The sequence below is a fragment of the Apis florea genome, unplaced genomic scaffold (genome assembly GCF_048593485.1).
Source record: "Apis florea isolate Af1SG1 unplaced genomic scaffold, ASM4859348v1 contig_1789_pilon, whole genome shotgun sequence".
NCBI lineage: Eukaryota > Metazoa > Arthropoda > Insecta > Hymenoptera > Apidae > Apis > Apis florea.
In genome coordinates, this window is record NW_028256481.1 from 2,365,727 (window position 1) to 2,393,352 (window position 27,626).

The 27,626-nt window shown below is 19.0% G+C and overlaps 2 protein-coding genes across 2 annotated transcripts in view; both read right to left on the minus strand.

Annotated features, from left to right (window-relative positions):
* Nucleotides 1-90: 90 nt before the first annotated feature.
* The window catches only part of LOC100865793 (dnaJ homolog subfamily C member 9), a 29,058-nt gene continuing 1,522 nt past the window's right edge, over nucleotides 91-27,626 (minus strand). Inside the window, exon 4 of the mRNA XM_031916938.2 lies at nucleotides 91-702. Coding sequence (XP_031772798.1) covers nucleotides 424-702 — 279 coding nt within the window. The 3' untranslated portion in view covers nucleotides 91-423. The remainder of the gene's footprint in view (nucleotides 703-27,626) is intronic.
* On the minus strand, nucleotides 166-27,557 carry LOC147658684 (uncharacterized). Its single transcript, XM_031916936.2, has 2 exons — nucleotides 25,326-27,557; nucleotides 166-702 (listed from the first exon to the last, which is right to left on the minus strand). Exon 1 carries the CDS (start codon nucleotides 27,376-27,378, stop codon nucleotides 25,633-25,635), a length of 1,746 nt encoding a protein of 581 aa, XP_031772796.2. The 5' UTR covers nucleotides 27,379-27,557; the 3' UTR covers nucleotides 166-702; nucleotides 25,326-25,632.

A 27,626-nucleotide genomic window follows, 5' to 3' on the forward strand; every position in this document is an offset into this window, starting at 1 on the left:
TTTTAAATGTATACTAAATTAAAATAAATTCAATAAATCAAGTATAATTTTTTATATAATAACTGTATATTTAATTAAATATTAACGTGATTTCAGTAACTTTTCTTTTTCTTTATTACCGAATTTATAATACTATTTCATTTTTTATAATAAATATAAAAACAGTTAATTTCAATTTTATATTTGAACATGATATCTACATAAGATTATAAAGAAATTAATCAGTGATCCGCATAATTAATATGACGGCTTAAGAAGACGATATACATGTTTTGAATTTACAAAACTTATATATAATCATTTTCGTCTTCTTTTAATTGATGTACCGAATAATGGTACTCCTATCGATGATTAATAATTAAGTTATAAAAATCGCGCAAATATTCTAACTTGGAGGGAGATTCGTGCAATAATTATATTATTCTACGCCTTCCTCTTGGTTTTCTTTGGAGATTTCGAACTTTTGGAAGTTTTTGGACTTTTTGCAGTTTTTACAGACATGTTTTTCTTTTTCGTCGTCGATTTCTTAGCCATGTTTGCGTATTTATCGATCAAAGAATCGAAAAATTTATCAGATTGACTTGCTCGGGCCTCATTGCAATTCTGAATCGCTAAAGCTAAATTATTTGCAGCTGCGTTTTCCTCGTTCTCGATTTTTAGCATTTTATTTAGACGTTCGGCTTCTTGTGCTTCTTTGGCCCACTAGAAATAAAAATAAACAAATTATTTTTTTCAAAATTAACAATTTTTATATAATATATAATTTATATATAATTTAATAAATAAGATTTTTATTAAAATGAAAATCATAAACAAGATATATTATTTTGCATTAAAAATTTTTATAATATCACACATAATATAATTAATCACAAAATTTTATAATTTATATTTTATGCGTATTTTAATTATGAGTTCAATTAATAATTAAATAAAATCAACAATAATTCTATTTTTTATATAAAATATTGTAAGTAATAGATTGTATATAGAACAATTTTTATTAATGTAATATCATTTCAAAAAAACAATTTTGAAATTTCAATAATTATTTTCGTTTTTTAAATAACTTCATAATGAGATAAAGCAAAATAAAATATTTAAATTATAAAATATTTTAATTCTAATGTATTATTTTGTTAACAAAATATTTTGTTAAAAAAATATTTATAATTGTATACAAAACATGAAAAAAATGGAAGAGGATTGATTTCATGTTGATTTCAGATTTTCCATCGAGAAATAAATTGTTCTATATAGAAAAATTTTTATTAAAATCAGATTTTAAAAAATACGTAAATTTCTTTGTAAGAATATTGGGTAAAAATATTTTTATGATTAACTGTACATATTTGCAACAAAATAAAAATGGCAATTAAATATTACTCTTTTAAATATATTTTTGAATTTATATAAAAGATTTTACATAAGAAAATTAATTTTTGCCAAGATATGTTCAGATTTCGTATTAGATTATATATTAATAAAGAGTTTAAATATGTAACAGATACGATTGAAAGAAATCGATAAATCAGAGATTATGCAGAAGCGCTTCAATATGCCTATTAACAAAGTTAATTACGACCACTTCATGACACGCATAACCCTATTTTCGAAACTTAACCATATGCCTATTCTCGAGATTATCAGACTTCGTTGCTTTTCGTCTCGTCAGTTGATTTCTGCTCGTCAGTTAGTAGAAGTTAATTTTAACGAGGAGTCATCAAAAGTAGAAGATAATAAAAATCCAATTTAACGACTTCTGACGAAATATACCGTTTCTATTTTTTACACGCGAAAAATTTTTCAACGAGATATATTTGATCAATAGAAATTTTTATGGATGCTCGTTTCGTAATTATATCGCATGGACGATTTTCATGATGCTTTTAATTATAGAAAATTAAAATACATGAATAATATACGATATAAATTTTTGAATACTATTAAAGATATTTTAAAACATTGATATTATATCACATTCAAGTGATATATATCTACTTAAAATTCATTAAGAATGTACATTATGTGAATGATTATGTGAGGTAAAATTTTGGTTTTTGTGTGATCACAATATTTTAAATATTTTACATTTTTTTTAATAACTTTTTACATTCGTGATCAAATATTGCAAAATCGCAAAATAGAAATTTTTATGCAAAGAATTGTATATCAAAATAAAATATAGAAATAGATATTATTAAAACATTTGGTATTATACTAATTAACAAATTACTTACTTAATATAAAATATAGATTATTAATTTTATTTTTCTGAATTAAATTGATTTTTTATCATCTTTATTTTTTCAAAATAATGTAATTAAAGAAAGGATGTTTATGATGTATATTGAACAGGAAAAATTGATTATGTTTTCGATTGAATTATTCTATTAGAATGCTCTTCGAATATCATTTTAATAAAAATTAAGAATTAGATCAGGAATTAGATCAGGAAGTCAAGAAATATAGTTAAAAATAAAAAAAATTAATAAAGTTGCTAATGGGGATATTTAATTGGGGATATTTGATACGATTAACGATTGAAGATTATAATTATATTTGATTATTTATTATTATTAACAATAACATTTATTTTAATTGATATAAGGATACTAATAATCAATGAAAATGAAAGAATCAGGAAAGTAAAATCAATGTAATAAAATAAAAAAATCAAATAATTGGAAATATAAAAAAAAATTGTTTCGGAAGATTATTTCTGAGAAAATTAAAAATTTATCCAGTATTCCTTTTTATGTTAAACTTTCATAACATTTAGAAAACATATTAATTTAAATTTTACATTATTAGATATAAATATAAAATTACATATATGCAATTCAGAGATCATTTCTATTTTTAGATTAAATTTAAATTTAAAGAATCAAATTGTAATGATTACAAAATATATATAATTAAAATAAAATGGCAAAATAAAATAAAATTAATCTAGCAATAATCATATACAAATTTTAAAGCAATATTAACTTGAATTATATCTTATATATATAATATCTTTAATATATTGCTAGTTGCTAATGTAATTTGCTTAATTTGAATTCTCATATATATATCAAATAGAACTTATTAAATTAAATTAAATTTTGATTAAAATAATTAATATCATTAATCAAATGGATACATAATTAGCAATCAATATTAATAAATACATTTATAAATACATAAGTACATACAATAATATTTTTCGATCAGTTATAATTTTAATAATTCATTTATTTCAATTGTCAAATAATAAATTAAATCAAATAATAAATTTTATTCATTTAATTTATTTGATTATTTCACCAAAATTTTTCATAATTAAATAATGTTATTTTAGGAATGTATAACTATGTGCATAATTAAAATTAAAAGATGACACATATACTCGTCAAATACAGAATAAATACATTTATTATAAAATTCAATTAAATTATGATGAAATGGCAATTGGACTTTTGAATAAATAATTTTTACAAATGCATTAATATTATTATTAAAAGTAATAAACATTTATTACATTTATATATATATATATACTTTTTTTATTAAAAAAAAATCAAATACATAGAAAAAATAATAAATTTGAAATTGAATCTATAAATTTTTTTTATAAAATTATTTTATAATTATATACTCGAAGATTTTTAAATATTTCATTGATCACAGTTTTTTTTTCAAGAAAATTCTTTTATGTTTTTTATTTAATTTCATTGTTTAAATTATTCATTTCATTTTCAAAATATTATAAAATATCTTAAATTTATGTATTTTTTTTTCTTTTTAATAAAATATTAATTCAAATAGTAAAAAATAGTAATAAATTATTTTTTATTTTCATTTATATTTATCATAATACAAAAAAAAACTGCTATTTTCTCATGACAATTTTATCAAAAATAGTATTGTAACACTATAATATATAATTGTATAATACTATAATATAATATTATATTATACTATAAAATAAATAATATTATATAATACTATAATACTATAAAATAAATTGATGTAGTAATTTTTGCTTCTAAAAAAAGTTTATTAGAATTTATAAAATTTTTCATATTCATGAAATTTGAATTTTTATACAATTTTTTTTTTAATTTTATTATTTTGAATTTTAATATATAATAAACTAAATTCTTTTTATAAAAATTTTTTTAAATCTACTTTATAAATTTCTTAAAATTATATTTTTGTTTATTATTCTTGATTTAATATATATCATTGAATCTTTAAATATTCTGTTTGAAAATAGAATAAAAAAGATATAACAAAATAGAAGAAAATGAATATAACATTATTTCAATAAGCCATTGATATTAATCTAATCATATTGCAAAACCGTAACCTCTATATTTGTATAAATTATTAAAATATCCTTTTAATTTATTGTTTATTTAGAAGATACATAAATAAAGATACGTTTCTAGAAGCTTTGAAGCATCTTTTATCAAAATCAAACGAGATCATTTCCATGGTTCACGCTTGCTGATGATGTTCCATATTCCTAGTGACCTACTTCATAATTTGATGCTGAGAAAATTTATTTATAATTTCTGGCAAGTATATCATAGGGACTATCCTAATGTTAGACGACATTACACAACGATTCGCGAAATTCTGAATGTATCCGATTATCGCACTGACATTCGACTTGAGACCCGATGAAAGAAAGCCAACCGGATATTTCTGAGAACTGATTTATATTTACACTTATTTGACAAACTCTGGCTTTTCTTATATAATTACTGTCAAAAATATTTAAGCAATAGTATTTAAGCAATGACATTTCAATTTTTATATAAGATCAAATTTTGATTAAAATTTTAAGAATATATTTTAATTGTAATATAATTAAAAATATAGTTTATGATATTTTTATGATATCTCGACGATTGTAAATGAATATTGTACATAAGTAACTGTAATATTTATGTATAACTATAATAAATATTTAGATACTAATATAATGGCAAAAAAAATTGACGAAAAATCATATTTTGAGTTAGAATATAAATATAAAATATAAATTTATATTATCAAATTACAATAATTTTTTCACGTCTAATTATATTTAATTAATTATTTTATTTTAATAAATAATTAATTATTTTTAATTATTTATTAAAATAAATAATTAATATTAAAATAAATAATAAAATTGCCTCAAAATATAATTTAAAAATAACGATAAAATCATTTAATGAAAAAAAAAAGCAATTTTGCTCATTAATAAAAAATAATTTTTAATATTTTAAACTGTTTAAAATATATTAGTCATCAAAATAAATATCAAACTAAATAAACTTTTATAAATAATTGTAAATAATTTTTTATTTTCCTTTTTAAAAATTCAAACAATAATATATCAAGAATTTTATATTTTCTGGCATCTATATTCTTTAATATGCTACCAAACATTGTTGTTTTACGTTTACTTTTTTTTAAATGTAAAGTATATAAAAAACATATAAAAAAAATTATAGATTACATATCTGAATATCTAATTGTTTCATTATTAAAGTATTTTAAAGAACTTATGATATAAATTATAATTGTTCTATAGAAGATTTATTTTCGGTATATTGACATCATTGTTATTTTCAAGAAGATTCGCGCGAGTGAAATGATTGTTGTGTAACAATAGCCTATATTAACAAAGAAAGATTGGTTATAAATTCAGCTCTTCTGTTTATCACAAAAAATTTAATTTCAAAATATACAGAATGGATATACACACACACACGCGCGCGCGCACACATATTTATGCATAAAGTATATAAAATTATTTCAATTATATCAATCATTATGATTTTCTAAAAAGTTAAAATGAAAATAAGTAAAAATATCCTATTATGTTAATTATGCAATTCGTTTTTGATAGAAAGAATTCTAATTCAATGACTTTTATTAATTACTTCTTCTAAAGTTAGATTTCATTACTAAAATAAGTTGCCAAGAAAGCTTAAGAATAATTTTTATTATTTGTTACATATTTGCTTTAGAAACATATCCAATAATGTATAATAAATAATTATATAATTATAAATAACTAAAACAACTAAAATTAAAGATATAATTTGAAAATATATTAAATATTAAATCTATACTATATTTCGTCACTAATTTCATATTGCTCCAATTTTATAATATCAGAATGCATTCCGATCATTTAAAAGAGCATATATCGTAAAAATTAATAAAAATATAATATATTCTTAAGATTGAAAACTTGATTTAGTGAAATAAAACTCTTATAAAAGAGAATTTCTTTAATTTATAAGATTAAAATATTTAAAATATTTTAATGACATTTGAATCAAATAGAAAATATGTATAATTATTCCCAAAAAATATTAAAAATATCGATATTAAAAAATATTTATGCTTTCAATATTTATCAATCAATTTCAATTTCATCTGAATCGATGAAATATTTAACATGTATATATCTAAATATATCTAATATCTAAATCTAAATATATTATTATTATAGTTTTAGATGCAAAAAATAATCTTTTTTTCGTGATTTTAATCAATTTCAATTTTTTTTATACATAATTTAATAAATTAATTTTTCTAACTTAAAAAAAAAAAATTCAAATTATTTTAATTTTAAAAAAATCATTCTACTTTAAAGAGTTATCGAATATCAGTATTATATCAATTATTCGAAATAATGAGAATACAAGTTTTAATAAATGATTAGCTCTTTGAATAATTAAAAAAAAAAAAAAAAAAAATTTGTCAATGTTTCATAAAAGAACTAAAACTTAAACATTTTTTAAATATAGATATTTATTTAAGAAAATACATTCCTAATAAGAAAAATATATTACAATATATAGTATATTAATCATTTCTAGGCCTTTTTAAATATGTTTATATATAAAATATAAACATAGATATATATATAGATATTTGTTTAAGAAAATCCATTCCTAATAAGAAAAATATATTACAAATAGTATATTAATCATTTCTAAGTCTTTTTAAATATATTTATATATAAAATATAAACATAGATATTATTTAATTTAAATACATACTAATTTTATGTTTTATGTTTTAATATAATTATTAAATTAAATAATCATTTTCTTTTTTATTAGAATTTAAATAAAAAAACTTAATTATAGTAATTATTATTAAAAATTTTATTATGAAATGAATTATTGAATTATAAAATATGAATTATTAAAAAATATGATTTCAATATTTATAACAATAAATTACAGAGTTCATAGTTCGAAGAATTATTTAAAAAAAAATTAATTAAATATTAGAATCAATAACTAATTCAACTAATTAAATTAAAAATTATAAATCTTTATATTATATATTTATATAAAAAAATTCTATTTCTTTTTTTTTTATTTAAGAAATTATTAATTTAAATCTAAAAATATAAAATAATATAAATAAAAAATTTATTGTTGAAAAGAGTTGTTTTTTGTTACAGTATGTATTTTTCTATATATCGTAATTTTAAGATGGATTCTTAAAATTCTCTGAAAGTAGTTCGTAATATATTAGAGTAAGTTGCATGATTCAAATGTCAAGTAGCAAAGAAAACATTATTATTATTGTTAAGAATCAAAATATAGTTCTAATGCGTCAATATTATGTGCTCAAGATAACAGATAGATCATCCGATAGATAGGGAATCATAATGTTTATTTCAAAGTTTTTTCTTTATGTATATATAATCTTCTTATAATTTTCTTGCATACTTTTATTCCGAATAAAAATATTTTTAATATAATATTTCTTTTTTTATCTTTATTGCTAAATTATTGAAATTTAAATATTAAATATGTTAATATTTTTATTACGGTTAATATGAATTTAATGATATATATAATGATATATATAATATAATTATAAATTATATTATATTAGTAAATAGTATACTTGTACTTGTACTTTGATATGTTTGAAATGCGAGTAAAATAGCAATTTGCTTACTGAAAGAATCATGTTTTAAAACTCTGAGAAATAAAAAGCTATATTATTATTAGACACATTATATACTTACTCTCAAAAATATTTTGATGTTGATGTAACTTTAATTTGTATGCTTTGTATCTGAAATAAATATATATAAAACAATAAAAATATTAAATATTACGATATATTAAAATATAATATATATAGTATATAAATCAAAATTAATATCAAAATTTTTGAGAATAACTATGTAATATATCTAGTATATATATATATATATATAGATATTATATAGATATTATTTGAATGTTTACAAAATTTTTTAAAAAATTAATTTTTATGTAACAAAAATATTTAGATAAATATTTAAATCAAATGATTTAATATTATAATTTTTTTTATAAATATTTATTTGGTTCGATATTTCTTTTGATGATACGTATAATTTAAATAATAATAATACATTAAATAGTGATTTATTAATGAACAATTTTTTATTCTTCTAGAATATGATTTTATCATTTTTCTTTGTTTATTATTGTTCTATTTCTATGTTTATTATTATTTTTTATTAACTTTATGGTTAATTAAATTTTTATTTTAATTATACAAAATTATGTAAAAAATTTATTATTTTAATTTGGTAATATAAATTTATAAAATATATCAGAATATTTTTACAAATTTGAAATGCATTTTTCTTTAATTTATGTTGTATCAATCAAAATATTTTTGGAATGTGTTTGATTTCACTTGAATTTGTTAAAGCATCAAAGATAGTGACTCTCATTATTTAAAATATATTCATAAGAAACTACAATATAGTTCAAGCTCCAATTACATTTAAAGATTTCAATATCTATATTATCTAGATTTAAATGTACTTAATGAATGAGAAAAATATTGATGATTTGGCAATCTTGCAAAAGACAGCAATAAATGAACCAGCATAGATCCATCTCTTTTATAAATCAGAAAATAATTTTTTGCTTATAATAAGAAATAAATATATATATTTTTTAATGCAAATCTGAATACTAAAAGAAAAAATTAATTTTTTATCTAATTAATTTTATAACTTAAAATTCTTTAAAATAGAACTTATTTTTTATAAAATTAATTTTGTCATGTTTCTTTTAAATATATTAATAATTATATAAAAAATTATATAAAATTTGATAATTACATTTTTTATAAGATAAACTATATATATTTTATTTTTAGAAATGAATCTCAGGAAAAATAAAAAATATTAAAAATTTTAAAAATATTAACAATTATAATATACTATAAAATATATTATACAAAATATATTATAAAAAAATAGAATAAAGAAAACTTTTGCTATTTTTTCGTTTCATAAATTCAAAAACTTTTTATTTAAAATTTTCACAAATAAATCAATTTATATGACATGTTAATATTCAATATTTTAAAAAAGTCAATTTTACAATAAAAAGTCATTTTTTGATTCGAAAATCAATTTCCGCTTAAACTGTCAAAATTTATAAATTTTTTCTCATAAAAAAATTTTGTAAACTTTGGAAAAGATAATATTCAAATGAAATTAAATTGAAGGAATATATAGAAAAAAATTTCTAATCAAAATCGTTCATTTTTTGCATGCTTTAACACATGTGATTTCGTATTATTATGATGAAAAAATTTTTTTCTGATTCGTAATAGGTGGATGTTTTTTTCTTAATTTTTTCATTTCTATAATTTGTACAAATAAAGAAAATAAATAATAATAATAATAATAATTCTATTATTATTTAGAAGTGAATGACATTTGATAAAACATGAATTTTCTCTTATAATATTTATTATATATATGATCATATATGTATATAATATTATATATTTCATCAATAAATGTTATAAATTTTCAATATTTTTTTTTATTTACGATAAAAATCTCTTCAATTCTTGCATTTTATTTTTAAATATTTATTAAAGTATTTTTATTAAAATAACTATAGAAATGAAAGTGAAATAAAATTTTATCTTATTCATATACTAAGTAATTTGCTTAAATATTTTATATGTTTTTGTATATGTATTTTATAGATTTCTGAACAATTAAATTTTCTATAAATGCATAAATTTGTGCAATCTATTATTATATTTTCATATAATTTGTTATTAAATAAAATTGTTGTTAATAAATAAACAAATATTAAAAATTTTACAGAATTTTCTATGTAAATAGTAACAAATAAAAATAACTAACAATCTTTGTTGCATATTAATATAAATGGAATATTATAATTGTTGCATATCAAAATATCATAAAATATGCACGCAACATATCAAATATATGTGATAATGAATGGGTACAAAATCTTTGTACTCTAAGTGCTTGGACTTCTTACAATTAAATATTTCATATAGCAAATTTTTTAATAATTTAATAAAATTTATTATAATTTATATAATAAATCAATCGTTAAAATCAATTTTAATACAATTTTAAACATATTTTGAATATAATAAAGTTATAAGTTTAAAAAAATTTTAAACTTTAACAAACGAATACATTGAGTTAAATTAAGTTTTAATATATACAATATTTAATTAATAATAATAAAATTTTCATAAAACAATACATATATTTTTAGCTATAATACAGTATGATCCTAATTATCATTCGCTTTTGAAGTGAAATTTTTATTATTTTTTAAAATACTCAGGAAAATATTTCAAGGTACGCAACAAAATATTTTCAATATATATTATAATGAAATAATAACATAATAAAATTTTTAGTTGCGAATATTTATTAAATTTTAAAATATAATATAATGAAAATCTTTCGATATTGTGTATGTGACAGTTATTTATTATTTCTAAAATATCAATATCAAAAAACTTATAACTTTGATAAACATAATTTTTATTATTGCAATTTCAGTTATCTAAAGATTGTTTTATATTTTATTTTTGCATTCTGTCGAAATTGCATTCTGTTCAGATTCGAAGAAGCTCAACTTCTCTAGATATTAATAGAGATAATTAAATATTCATATACATAAATACTAAGTGCGATATTAATTCATTCGTTATATGTTATACGTTTATAAAAACCATGTTTATGAAAACAATAAATAAGTCGCGGTATTGTTATGGGCTAATACATTTAGCATTCAATATATAATACTGAAAGAAATTTTTAATAATATATAAATATATATATATATATATATATAATATATAATAATATATAAATATATCGAAAGCTAATAAATATTCTAACAGCGAAAATTTTATATTTATCCCCTCTCTCCTTTCTTTCAAAATTTTGATTTTTTATGATAGTTAATTATACCATATTTTATCCGTATTTTTTTCATTTCTAAAATTTAAGCGTTTTATTTCTATTCATGTAGAAAATCCATAAATTTGATTTATTGAAATTAAAAAAATATTCTCCTCAAAGTTTTAAAGAAATTTATTTTACTAATCTTACTTATATCATATATTTATTTCATAGATTTCCGAAACTCAAAACTCTAAATATTAAAAATAAAAAATGAAAAAACATCGTATCTCTGTTTGTTTGTTTATTTGTTTGTTTATTTTTTCATAATATTTATGTCAAATGCACAAGTATATAAAATTTTTCTAAAATTATAAATATTTACGATATACTTAATCCTAATAAATTAAATTTTAAAATTCAATAAAATCTTTCCTACAACAGTAAACTTAATACTTTTCAGTTGGCTATTTGCGAATCAAAGACATGCCAAAATGTATAATCTAACATATATACACGTGCATGGATTTGAAGGATCGCGCTTCCGCAACCTTGAATTATTTCGTCTCCGAGTGTCTAGAGCCAATGACACATCTGGCCACGAGCCTGGTGTTCCGGAAATCATTTGAATCACGAAATAATTTGAAAATAGTCATCGAGGTAAAGTATACGTAATTACGTAACGAATTTTCTTTGTGATATCATCTTTGTTGGAATTTATGAAAATTAATCCTTGAAACATTTAATGATTAACATTAAATCAAAGAAGCAACATTAAATTCCCTAAGTAGGATTTCGCAAATATATTTGATCTTCATTTGATTCAAACTTTATAAATATTTATAGAATTCTGTAAGTTTACAAGTATTATATAGTGTATATGTAGTTTTTTATTTTTCAAATTTACGCGACGTAAATTCAAATTTTATATGTATTAAATTATGAAATAAATTATATAAATTTGTTTTTGTTTTTTTATAAAAATATAAATATTTTTATATCAAATTTTTATATCAAATAATCAATTGTGTATATTATGTATATGAATATTATTATTATTTTATGATTTTTTGTTTTATGATGTTTTAAATAATTTATTTATTATAAAATGTTTTATAATAAATACGTTTGGATAGATACATATCTTTGATATTGTTAAAGGATTTTTCATTAATATGAAATAAATAATTTTTAATGAAATAAATAAAAGATGAAGCAAGATTTAATGAATATAATGAATGAACACTGCATTGTAATACAAACAAATAATAAATTTTTTTTGACGTTCATATAAGTGAATTCATTATATATTTTATTTATAGAAATATTATTCCCATAATATTTTAGAAAATTAAAAATATTTCCAATTATATTTGGATTTTGATAAAAAATTCGAAATTTTCACGAATATTTTACTAGAAATTTTTTAATCTTTTTCACTTTTTATTTTCTTATGTATTCTATTTAACCATAATGACCATTCTGCATTGTTAAAAAGAATATTTTTAAAAATAGGAATAATAAATATCTATAAAAAAAGAAATACATTAAAATCAAATATTTCAAATGAAATAAAAAAGAGGGATATAAGATTATTTTTATTTATTGATATAAAAAATTTTTAAAATTATGATTATTATATAATAACATATATTCTTCTCATTTTATTTATTTTATAGAAAATAAAATAAATTTCACTTAAATATAGCTTGCAAGAAAATTTTTCATAGTTATGGAAAAATTAAATAAAATAACATTAATGAGCAGAATTATAAAAGATTATTAAGATTATATAATCTTCATTTTATTTAAGTTAAAATTAATGTTAATGATCTTAATCAATGCATAAATCAAAATTTTTTTGTCTCATATTTTATTCTTGTATATTATTTCAAATAATTAAATTTACTAAATGAAATGCAATTATAAATATCATCATTAAATATATAACTTCAATTTTCAAGATTCGAATATTACTTGTAAAAGATTTTAATATCAAAATATTTATAAATGTTTTTTCAAAATTTGTAAATATCTAATTCAAAGTTTGATATTAATAGACCAAATATATTTTAAATATATTCATTGAAATATTATTGCTTCTAAATAATATTCGAAATTTATGAATGAAACATGGATATTGAAATTGAGAATTTATAAATACAAATTGAATTTTATCCTACTCCTATTGAAGTCATTAATACTATTATTTTTTTTTTTTTTTAATAATTTATTAGTATTGCTCTGTAATAGTCATGAATAGATATCGTTTTAATTTTACTTAATGACGTATGTGGCACATATTTGCTACTTTGATACTTTAAAGAATGTAATTCGAGTAATAGACAAGAAGATGTTACAGATGCTTTAGATATATATATATATATTATAATCCTGGTTTGCAGCCAGAAAATCAAATTCAAATGAAATAAACAATAAATTCATTTATTTTGTTTCTCACTTCAGTATGATAAGTGATGTTTTTTTTTTCCTTTCATTTTTTTCTTTTTATTTTATTTATTTTATTAATGTAAGCAAAATATCAAAATTATATGATTATTTTCTAATAAATAATGAAAAAAATTGCCTTAAATGTTACAAATTAACATAAGATAATATTTGTAAAATTAATTTTTGAAGTGTCAAAAAGAGTTTGAAGTTTCGAATTTTTTTTTTAACATTTTTTAACATATTCTTATTTTTATGTTAACATTTTTAAAATTTTTTTATTAATTTTATATTATAAACTTATAATATTTTTAAATATTTTTAAATAGAATGATTTTAATTATAAATTAGCAAATTAAAAATACTTAAGTCATTATTTTCAATTATTGTCTTAAATCTAGTTCAAATTTTTTGATCAAAAATTATTTTTATTTTTTTTTTCTTTTTATAAAAAGAAACATTATTTACTAAATAAAAAAATTAAATTATAATAGAATTGAGAATTTATAAAATGAATAAAAATAATAATTTAAATACAAAAATTTTCAAAAAATTTGTTTGTTTCAGATTTTAACAGTTAAAAGAAATATAACTATGAAAGATATTTTGTTTAATTTAATATTAGAAATTATAAATAACAAAAAAAAATTTTGTTAGATATTTCATTTGAAACTATTTGAAAAAAAAACACATAATTATATAAAAATATATAATTATTTTGACAATATATTATCAAATCATAATTAAATCGATTAAAATTATACCATATCTCTTAATTAATTATTTAATAATGGAATTAGATTCTTAATTCTATTATAAATCTCTGATATTTCTTATATTAATTATTAATTCTAATTTTTTTTAATATTTGTAATTTTTTTATAATTTGTAATTTGCAAATTTGAATATTATATATTATATTACATATATCTGTCCATTTAAATTATTGTCTATTTATAATGTTTAAAATATTTAGCAGAATTAAAATTAGAAAATAAATATTCTATTCGTTTTTATTCTATTCCATGAAAGATTATTATATACGATGAATAAAATTTATTTTTATGATTCTATAGTAAATAATTATTTCTTTCTATATAAATAATTTTTTTTTCTTATTTAATCATATAATATATTCTATTAGAAATGCTAAAATATTTTATATTTTTGGAAAATTAAAATAAATATTATAATAAATAATATATAATACATATAAATTATTAACTTTATATAGCTTTAAGATAAATATTATTAATATATTATTAATTGATTTTAATATAAAATTTACAATTAAAAAATTAAAAAAAAATTAATCTAATAAAATAAATAAGTTTTAAATATGAAATATATAAATTTATATAGTTTTTTTGATTGAAAGTTTAATGAAATGTTAATCTAGTTTTAAACTAAAAAAAAATCTATCAAAAGAAGATTACAAAAATCTATCAAAAATATCATTACAAATTGATCCAAATTCAATAACATTAAAACAAATTCAATAATAATAAAATATTGATTGATAAAACAATATAAAAAAAATTTTATTAAATCTCTTAAATATTTTATTTATAATCTATTAAGCTATTAATCTAGAATTCGATAATTTTAAAAATATCAAAATTCATATACAATTCACAAAATATAAAAATATATACAATATAAATGAATAATGAATTTTTTTTAAATTTTTTCAAAAAATTTTAGAGAATATTATTGAATTTTATTTCATTATTTCATTTAACTTTATTTTATTTTAAGAAATTAAATTATTATTTAAAAAAAACTAGATTAGATATTAATAATTAACTATAATTAACTTTTGACACAATCATAAAAAAAATATATAAAACTTAAAGATAAAATCTGATTTCTAAATTCATGAAAATCCAAATTTTTACTAAATTTCAAAATTTTTGAAAGCTAAAAAATTCGAAAAAAAATTTTTTTCCCCCAAGAACTAAAAATCTTAGTTTTGATTTTTAAAATTCTTCGCGCAGAAATTTGATAAAGAAAAAATAATATGTAAGAATGAAAATGAAAACTTTAATCAATAATAACGATAATGTTCTTTTTGGTTTACAAAAGATTATTCATAAATTATTCAGATCGGTAGAAATAACCACTAATTAAAATAATATTTTAAATCTTATAGTTCAAATACAAATTCAATTGGATTATTAATAATCTTTCTTAATTAATGAATAAATATTTACACATTTTTATTAGTTATTATTTGTGTAGATTTTGAAAGTTACGAATAATAAAAGTAACACAAATTTCTAAAGATAACGAAATTTTCAAGTATTTTATCTTTAAAAAAAAAAATCGAGTTTCCTATTATATATTATCTCGCTTTTTTTTCAAGTTTCACAATGCTACTACAATGCTATTGTTATTGCACTCATTAAGAATGCACGGGCAGGCACGTGCTCTTCAAATCAACAAAGATACTTGGTTGTCAATAGATGTTTGAAACTTCCGACAGAATTTCTCAATATTTGTATTATGAGTAAATCAATCAACGTGAAATAACGTGATCAGAATACATCTGATATATCGTAAGAATATTTTTTTCAGAATGCGAAAAAGTTGACTCAAACTTGACGTGAAACACTGATAAATTTTACATTTATATATATTTTATTAACTCTTTCGCGTTTATATCTGAAATACGAAATAACGAATAATGAAATAATTTCATATATGTGATATTATAGAATATCTTATATTATTTATTCGGGAACATATACGCATTCATTAATAAACATTTCAGGAATATTGCTCGTTCGTAGAGTAAATCACTCTATCGATTTTCACAATGAACACACACTTTTCTATATAAATAGAACTGAGTATTTAGAGTATTTAAAATATTAGTTGCAAATGTTGTTTTGATTTTCAAATATTTTTGAAACAATTTAAAATATTCCATATTTTAATTTTATTGGAGTAGAAATAAAGCAGGCATTTATTTGCATTTCTGCATTCATTCATTGATTAATTTGTTACTATTCATTATTTATTAAATATCTATATTGATGGTGCATATTTTTTAACTGCGAATAGTCATAAAAGTTATAAAATATATAATAAATTGCTTTCAAAAAATAGTGTAAATCCAACAAAATTTAATCGACAGCTGGCAATTGATACTTCAGCAAACTGCGAATAAAATCATATCTTAAATAGTGAACAGTGTTTGAAAATTGCATTCATTAGAATTCGTAAGGATCATTTTAAAAATTTAGAAGTATTGTAACGTTTTTAACGAGTTTTAAGGTTTTGGGTCTATTTTATTGAAAGTTTATAATAGTTAATAAATTATAATAATAATATAACAATATAATTATATATATATATTATATAGATATGATGCGTATCTTGTATATTTATGAATTCACTAGTATCATTAGACGCAATCGCTGTTTCGATTCTGTTTTGTCTATTTTCCTTTATAAACTGTGCGACTCGACATAATGAAGTAGAAATAACAGAACAAAGATATCGGCACGACTCATATTTATATAACATAATTTATTCCTATTTCCTTTATTAAATATATTTTTTTTTATTATTACTTTTTAGTCAAATCACAACCTATTCCCTAACAGGTTATAAGTTCAGTGTTTTCCGTTATAATTATATTATCATATATTATTCCATTGAGTGATTTGATATTGAAGGAATGGCAAAAAATATATTGCTGAAATATATTGTGAAGTATTATGATTCAATATGAAGATGTGTTTTGTGCCTGTTAAATATTAAAATTAAAAATAATATAAAAATGACTGAAGCAAAACTGTATCACTTTCATCGTTTCAATGGACAAAACTATCAGTTATAGAAAATGAAAAATGGTGAAAAATAAACTGAAAATGTATATCGATGATTTGATTTCTAGAAAATGAAGCAGATGCTGTATTATGGATTCAAAAGAATGCTGAAGCTCAAGCATTTTTAATGAGAGGCCTTGAATTAGATCAATTAAGACATCTATCAGATTCTATTGCTGCATAGATGTAAATTTGCATACCATGTATGACAAGAAAAGTAATTAATCGGTATAAATATTTTTGCGTTAATTTATAAATGTAAAAAATCCATCGCAGATTATATTTCGAAAATAATTTCGCTGGCATAAAGACTTAAGGACATGAATATGAAACAAAAAGATCCTGTTATCATTACAAAAATTTTATCAAATTTAACAACAAAATATGATAATGTTCGCACAGTTTAATATGCTATATTCACAAGCGGAACAAACGATTGAATGATTAACAAATCATTTAATAAATGAAGAAAAGCTGTTGAAAATGCGAGATATACAAATATCCTGTGAAGAGATGAAAAAAGTCTACTATGCGAGAGGATATCGAAAGAATTATTTCATAATCTATTTCCTAACATAAATATTTGCCGTTAATATGGACATTTTTGCGAACAATGAATAGTGTGACAATAAATATATATAACTAAGAAATTCTATTTACAGATAATATGGACATCTATAGATAATATTCGTAAATTATGTTCATTAGTAAATATGTGCCTTAATATTGCATTTACATTTACATTGATTAAAGCTATTTGCGAGCTATTCCTATCTAGAGCTCGCGAATAATATGTAAATATTGTATAATATTGTATATTGTATATATATATATATATAAAATACTGTATAATTGACTATAACTGTTCACAAACAGCAAAAATATAGCATTCATGATAGAATTTGTGAACAGCATTAACCAGTGTAAACGTAGCATTAAATTTGTTGACATTGTTACAATTGTAATCTGTTTGCGATCATGTTCTGTAAATAGTGTGGCCACAACGTGGCCAAAACGCGTTAACAACTAACAATTTACGAATATTGTATGCAAAAATAAAATATTTGTTAGCCATTGAATGCTATTCACTGTCCTTAATAGTATCTCATTTTTTAGTTTAAAAAAGCTTGCGAATAATAGTATTATAGCAACAATAGCCTTACAAATGCTTAAAAATATAGATCCATTAAATAATTATTTAAGAAAAGTTTTAAAATATAAATATATTTAAGAGTAAAATTTTCAAAGATTGCTCTTAAAAGTATTTTTCATAAATAGACACTACATTAAGAATGATTTTTACTTTTCATTATCTACATCAATAAAAATATTTGCACATTTTCTTTAAAATGGAATAATTTTTTTAAAATTTAAATGAATGAGATGTTAATTTAGTAGAATATGTTAAGTTTGTTAAATTATGTGTAAAAAAATTATTTAATAATTATTATTGGTCAGAATTATAAAGAAAAAAGTAAAAGTCATAATTTTTTATCTAAATTTATAATAAAAATTTAAAATATATCTTTATAGATTTAACAAATATACAAAAAAAAGTCATCAAAATTAGTTGACGCATAAAAAAGCTATAAAATCAAAAGATGTAAAAAATTAAACTTATTACAAATATAAGACGAAAGTTGAAAAATTGTGATTTTTATCATTTTTAATTATTTATAATTCATATTATGATCATATATTATATATTAATTGATTTCGATAAATTTTATATTTATGCTTTTTGTATATAACTTATTTTATGTGTTTTGTAGATCTTTTAAATTTTTAGATAAAAAAATTAAAAATTAAAAAAAAAAAATCTTTACTTTTTTTTCACATTTCACATCAATAAGAATTTAAAAAAATTTGTTTTTATATATTATCTAGGAAACTAATCTTTTTAAAAAAATTCAAATTTGGTTAAATTTTAAAAAAATTTTATTCTATTTTTAAGAATTTATACGAATATTTTTATCCATCATTTTAATAATGTAAATAATTCTTGAAAATACTTTGGAAAGATTGGACACGCAAATGAATCTATTTGTATGTTAATGAATTTTTATTAAAAATATTCTTTGGATATTGTATTGAGAATAATTATCTGTAATTATTATTTTCAATATTTCGTATTCATTCTTATTGATTAATTATAATTTATTATTAATTTTTTAAAGATTAGAAAAGAAATGAAATAATTACTATATTTTTGAAGTAAATTTATACTGTAAATCTTTATTTACAGTATAGATTATTGTAATAATCCTTTTATAATTCAGCAAAATGTTATTTATCCTTCTTCGTTATAAAAGCGTTAAGAAACAATGAAACTAATAAAATATAAATTCTATTGCATTAAAAATTATTAAAAATATTATTATTAAAAATTATAGTATATTAACTAAAATATTGATTTTTTATATGAAAAATTATTAAATAAAATAATAATTAGTATCGAAAATTCATAATAAATAAAATAAAAATTTTGCTTCTTCAATTAATTTTTAATTTATTTACTTTTATCCAAAGAAAAATAATAAATATAAAAAAATAGTTAATAATAAATTCTTTATAAATTGGAAAAAAAAAGAGAATTGAAAAAATATCTTCAAATTATTAAATTATTAAAAATTTTTAAGTTGTCACTAAATATTAAATGAACTATTTACCTTATTATGAAAAAGTTAAAAAAAATTATTCTTAAAAATATGATATATTTTTTATATGAAACTTCATTAACTCTTTCGCATATGCATAAATTGATTTTTATCCGAGATTTTTAAACAAGAATCAAACCAGAAATCTCTTAATGTCTAAGAACACGCGAGAAATTTCTTCTATAAAATTATCACATGAATGAATGGATGGAAAAAGATTAAATATCACATGGTAAAACACAAAACGCAGTACATCTCGATGGAATGCATCGGTCAAGGTCGTTACATAACGCTTGGCATTGATATTAGTCCAATGATATTAGTAATTATTTCATTAGCACACCGGATATATTGCATTGGCCCTCGTCTCTTGTTACTGTTTCAATTGATATTCAGCATCGCGCTACTGCGGAAATCATATTTGGTATTCCTCATCGGAAAACAAATGCACGTCTTCGCTATGCATTCTAGAACTTGCGGAACTAGTTAAAAAACGCTTAAGATTTGATGTCGAAGAATATATAATAAGATTTCTTTGCAACTTCATATTAGTTAATCTATGCGATAATTATACAAGATGTCTCATTTTAGTTTCTCCAAATAAATATCTCAATATAAGAAATATAAAAAAAATGTTTCGAAAAAAATTGTAATACTAAACGGGATAATTTGTGTTATTATGTATTTGACTTTATAATGACAATGAAAAATTTTTCAGAAGTTAACTTCAAATTTATAATCGGAACATATATTTTTTACATAAGCCATCATTAATTTCTCAAATTTGAGCAATTTGATCAATTGTCAATTCGATGTTAAATCGATAAATATAATGCTTGTTTTGCGTATTATAATATGGATTGAAAATTAATATTTTAAACAAGATATTTAAAAATTATATTTTTATTTGTGAAACAATAATAGAGATGAAACTCTAAATTAATACCATATTACTTATTATATTTTTCTTATATCTTTAAAGATTAATATTTCTTGAATGAATATAATTTTAAAGAAAAAGCAAAAAAAAAAAAATATATATATATATTGTTTTTTGAAATTCTAAATTCATATTTTAAGTTTGGATAATACAAAAATATTTTATATATTATAATAATATTATATATTATATTATTACATAACATTTAAGTGATAATTAGTTAATAATCTATTAGAATATAATAAAATAGTCAATTTCCATCGAATTAATTATGCTCAAAACATACAAATGATCATGTCACTAGAATAATATTTCTTAACACTTTTTATATAATTATTTTTTGTTACAGTTAAAAAACTATTTATAATTATATAAAAATATATTTTTGATATAAAAAGTTAATAAAATATTTTATTTATAGGAAAAAAAATCACATATATATAAAATTATTTTATTAAAATTAATTTAATAAAATATTGTTGAAATATTAAATTTAATTCTTTAATTATAAATATATAATATATATATATATATAATATTATATATAATATTATATATAATACTAAATATAATATTAATTATATTTAATATTCTTTAATTATCTGACTTTTTTAATTAGATTCATATTTATTATCGTATATCAATAATTTATGATGAGTTCTGCAATAAATAATTTTATTAAGTATGATATGCAATTATCTGTTTTTTAGCAAACTTTTATGAACCATGGACCAGGATTTATTTATGAACAAATGATATTTTAAAAACATATCTCGTAACTTCATCATCATTATCAGTCCACTAGATGGACTTAGATTTTCTCTTTCAAGTTAATCCAGAACTACGAATCACGTATATCAATCATATATATTTAAATGTATTATAAATAAATGCAAGTATACATTATTAATAATATAAATAATAATATAAATTATAATTCAATTCATATAATAAAAATAAATAAATATTAAATATCTATCTCAATATAATTTTATTCATAATTGATTTTCAACTGATGACATGATGTCAAAGTGACGCCATGCATTTAAGAGAGACTATGACTTTTCCTACTAAATTCAATTGAATATTTTATGCACGTAGTATCTGTTCATAATTCAATACGCAATCAATGTGAGGAAAAAACATGACTTGTATTTTCATAACTATTTTATTCTGTATCAATTTTTAAATTGTAATGAGAAAATTTACTTAAACTCTTATATATTTTTTTATCGAATATTTGTTTTTACATTAATATATTAATATTTTTAATATTAAAATTCTTAATATTATTCGATATTATTTCATATATTTTAATATAAATACTATTACAAATAATATATCTTAGAAAATAACAAGCTATAATATTTATTTCTAATGCTAACAAAATAATTATTTTATATTTTTTATTCAAATATTTTTTTTATTCAAATAATAGATAAAATATAATTAAATAAATGAAACAAATGTCTTTATTTCAAAATATATCAAATTGATCAGATCATTACTAGTAATACCAAAAAAGTCATATCATAAGTTGAAAATTGATTTTAAACGAAGTTTTTAATAACAAAAACAAAAAATAACTTTTTTTTTAAATTTAGTTGAGTTCTAATATTAAAATATTAGTGAAATTTAAATCATCAATATTAATAATTTCTTATATAATAATAAAAAATCATATATAACACATAAAACATAAATAATTATAGAACAATTATTTTCATTAGTTATACTACGAAAAATATACGGATTAAAGATTTCAAATTAGAAAAAAATAATAAATAATTGTTTTTTTATATTCATAATGAAAAATATAAAAAATTTTTTTATATATATTTAAAAAAATATTGAATTATTTTTTTTTTATTCGTAAAGTATTATAGATAAAAAGTATTCAAAAATATTTTTCAAAAAAAACTTTAATACTTCTTCAAACAAAATTATTTTATATCATTAAATATTATATAATATTATTTAATATATAATGATAAAAATTTGTATTTTCACTTTAAAAAGAAAAAAATATTTTTTTGTAAATCAATCTTTCTTCCACATTAATAAAAATATAATATTTTTAGATACCATAGAATTTTAATATAATTAATTCCATATAAGATAAGAAAAAATTAAAAATTGCTAACAAGATAAAAAACTAAACAATAAAAATATAATTTTATTTAAAATATAAATTTAAATGATAATAAGCGACAACCTGATAGTGATTAAACATATATAAAATTATGTTAAATACCATTCCAATAATCTCGTAAATTAAAGAAGTTTTTCTTAAAGTGAATTTAAGAATTTTTATGATTTCTAAGTATTTTATATATTTTATAAATATATATATATAAATATTTTATAAATAATATGTTTTATATATAGTATACTATAATGTTCGTAATTGAAATAAATATATTTTAATAATTATTTGAAACAATAATATTTTATAATCATATTTTAATAAATATTTGAAACATATGTACAAATGATTTTAGATAGTTTATTCTTACATATAATTTATTTTTTATTAATTATTTTTTAATATTAATTTAATTTAAAATTTAATATTTTTTTTTTATATTTTAGAATAATTATGTTTTTTATTAAATAAAATTAATAATTAAATAATAATCAAAAAACGAATTTTTATTTACTTTCATTCCTTTTTCTAATTTTACGAAAGAAATGAAATTAAAAATATATATTTTTTAAAAATGAATAGAAATTGATTTTGAATTTTTTAAATAAGCAAAATTTGAATTTAAAATTTTACGTCTCAAAACTTTCTAAAATTTTGAAATCCAAAATGTATGCTTTGTTTTTTTTATCATTTTTTTTTTTAAGAAAATTTTGTCAAAAAATAAAATCTTAATTTTGATTTTTAAAATTTTTTAGATTCACATAATAAATTAATAATAATACGATGATCATTTTTTGACTCATAAAAAATTATAACTACTGTAATAGATATTAATAAATATTTGCTTATTAAAAAAAATTTTTTAAATTTAAACACAAATTGAATTATTATTATTTAAATATTACTTTTAAAATATTACTTATTATTTATTTTGGTTTCGAAAATTTTAATCTCAAAAATAAAAAATTTTAAATATGTATAAAAGAAAAATATGTATTAAAAAATTCGAACTTCTTGGTTTTGAAGAATTTATTTCTATTTTCGTTGTTACTTTAAAAAGAATGAAAAAAAAAATATATTTTTAATCTTTTTTAATGATAGCAAATTTTATTATATTGAAGTTGAAAAAAATATATTTTTTTTATTTTATATTTTTTAACTTCTTCAAACAAAGATTAAATAAAAATTACTATTCATAATAACATTTATATTGTGAAAATCTGAATTTGATCATGATGCCATTTAAAAATTATTTTTATTTATTTTATATTTAAATTAATTATTATAATTTATATAAAAATTATTTTTCAATAATTTACAATAATATACAGTATAAATTTTTTCAAAAAATAATGCTTTAAATAAACAAAAATAAAATTTTTAAATTGTATTGAGAATAATTATCATTTTAGAAATATTTTTAATTTATTTATTTATATTACATATGAACATTTTTTTATATATTTATTGTAAATATCAATAAATTCATATTAATAATTCAAAAATCAATGAAAAATAAAATTATTATTAAAATAGAAATATATTAAGAAAAATTAAGAAAAAGTAAAAATTTCAAAATCCTACAGCATATCAATAATTAATTTCACACAAACTATTTTTTGCAACCAAATCTGGAAGATTGAAAACAAATTTGTTTCATTATTAAAAAATAATCATAATTTTAATTTTTTTCTTTCATTCTAATTTTTAATATAAATGTTTTTGTATAAATTTTATATTTGATTTTATCGATTATTTTTTCTTTTATATTTAATCATTAACTATTATAATAAAATCGAAATATAATAATATAATAAAAACTTTCCAATGGAATTTTAATTTTCCACTAAAAATAAAAAATAATTAGATATTATAAGTTATAATTATAAATTTTAATTAAAAAGTTGAAATATTTGACATTATATTAATTATGCATAATATTACGAAATATTTGTTACATCTTTCAAAAAGTTAAGAATTACATAAAATTATAATGCTATATAATCATTTCTAATATTATTATCAGCATTTGGCTTAAGACATATCAATGAGCATAAAATATGAAATTAAAATATGTACGTACGCTATGAATTTTGCAGGCTCCACAGTGCTTCTGAAGAATCAATCGTTTAAGTTAGTTCTTCTGATAACGTATCGCGACAGTTTCTCAAATTTGGTCCAATAATTGGAAAAAAATAGCCGCACTTCGTATATTCAAATATTTTTAATTAAACGATTCAATACAAATGTCATTTCATTTAATTCTATTAATCCGATGCTTAACACAGATATATCACACATGTTTATTTGAACATTTCGTCGATATAAATTTAGTGAATTATACAGATGAAACAATTAAGTTAAATGAAACTTTTAATTAAAATCCGTATTTAGTTAAATCTCTCCACAAGGATATGACTTGTAATCATGAGAAGAACAGAAACAATGATCATTCTAATCGAGCTCTGATTTGATGACGATAAATTCCTTGTTGGACATTCGGGCAGTGGTTTATCGGTGGTTGTTTCAATTGGCACAATTTCCGAATTTACTTCCTTCTGCTGTGATTTATTATCCATCAATGGCGGTGAATGAACAGTAATCGTGGATTCATAATAAGGTGGTTGATATATATTATCTGACTGAGCAGGATGAACCATTGATGGTGGTGAATAAGGTATAGATTGTATAATGCGAGTTGAATTCGAAAAATCCATTGATTGTGTCACGTTTTCAATAATGGGTAGGATATTTGAATGTATATCATCTGGATGAGCAGATTGAACTATTTCTGGTAATGAAAATATAGATTGTGTAGTACGAATTGTGTCTGAAGAATCTATCGATGATAATCTGTTTTCAATACTGGGTGGATATTGCACATTCGATGGAATAATATTCTTTTCTAACGAATCAGTTCTATAAGGAGTCATAGTTTGTTTCATATTAAGCTCTACAGAAGACATTTGATGATGATCATCTTGATTAGGTGCCAAAGAAAATGAGTCTATTGGACTTGAATAATCTGGTTGTTTTGTGTAATATTTGTCCTCGTTTTTATGGGGTGGATAAATGGGATATTCGATTCTGGCACTAGTAGATTCCGAGAAAGTTGGCCAAGATCTGAAGGTCGTTGTATCTTGGCTATTATCTTGCGTCATCTCACGCGACGATGATAAATATGTTGCAGATTCGATTGGTGGAAAATTTTTTTGTGAAATATATGGTGCTCTTGTGTACTCATATGACGGACTTTGTGTAATTTTTACTTTGTCTTCATAGCGAATCATGGATGATTTGAAAGTTGTTTTCAAGTTTGGACGATAAATTACTTCTTCAGTTGTCTGGAATTTTGGTGTAATATATTGTAATGTCGATGTCATAGTCGATGTTGGTATTGTCGTTGTTGGATCTAATTTTTTACGATGATAGCCAAAATAGGGTTCTATCGGTATTTTTATAGTTGTTATTTTATTATAATCAAGTGGGATTGTTACCGCAATTAAATCGTTTGGTAATCTGCTCCATTCTGGATCTTTTTGAAAAGTTATTCCACGATTCTCAAGAAAAATACTGATAGCATTTGGACATTTAAGCTCGGAATTTTCACTGATAAATATTCTTTTTAAATCTTTCAACTGCGACATAGCTACAAGATTTAGACATTCTAAACGATTACCAGATAGTCTTAATTCAACAAGACTGGGTAAATTTAAAAATACACCATCCTCGATAGATTCTATATTATTGTAATTCAAATCCAAATATGTCAAATAATTCAAACCTTTGAACCAGGATTCTTTTACAGTTGTCAAGTGATTATTGTTTAAACTTAATTGTTGAAGATTACTTAGCCGTTGAAAAGCTCCTGGTTCGATGTCTATTATACCACAATAGGAACAACCTAGGACCCAAAGATCCAAACCGAATCTTGAAAATGTATTTGCAGTTATTCGACGAATAGGCATGTTGGAAATTCGAATTTTTCCTGTCGATATCGGAAGATTATCTAAATCAGAAAGGTGACCACCCATGCAAGAATATTCGATCATATCTTCGTTCTTCATACGTCTGCATACTCCCTGTACACTTGCACATAATACAGCGCACAATAACAGTTTAACAATAGCACCCATTTTTATTAATTGTCTAAAAAATTCTTAAGATAAATCACAGTTTTGTATAGCATAAAATACATAACATTATTTGTCATTCACAAGTTTGAACAATTCACATAATCATCGTAATAGGGATTTTAATCGAAAATTCTGCAATATTTAGCGATAAACTAGAATCTAATTGTTCTATAGACTGAATCCTCTCTTGCGTTCCTTCTTTACTTATTTACTAGTATTCCCCCTCCCGTCATACTATTCGTCCACCT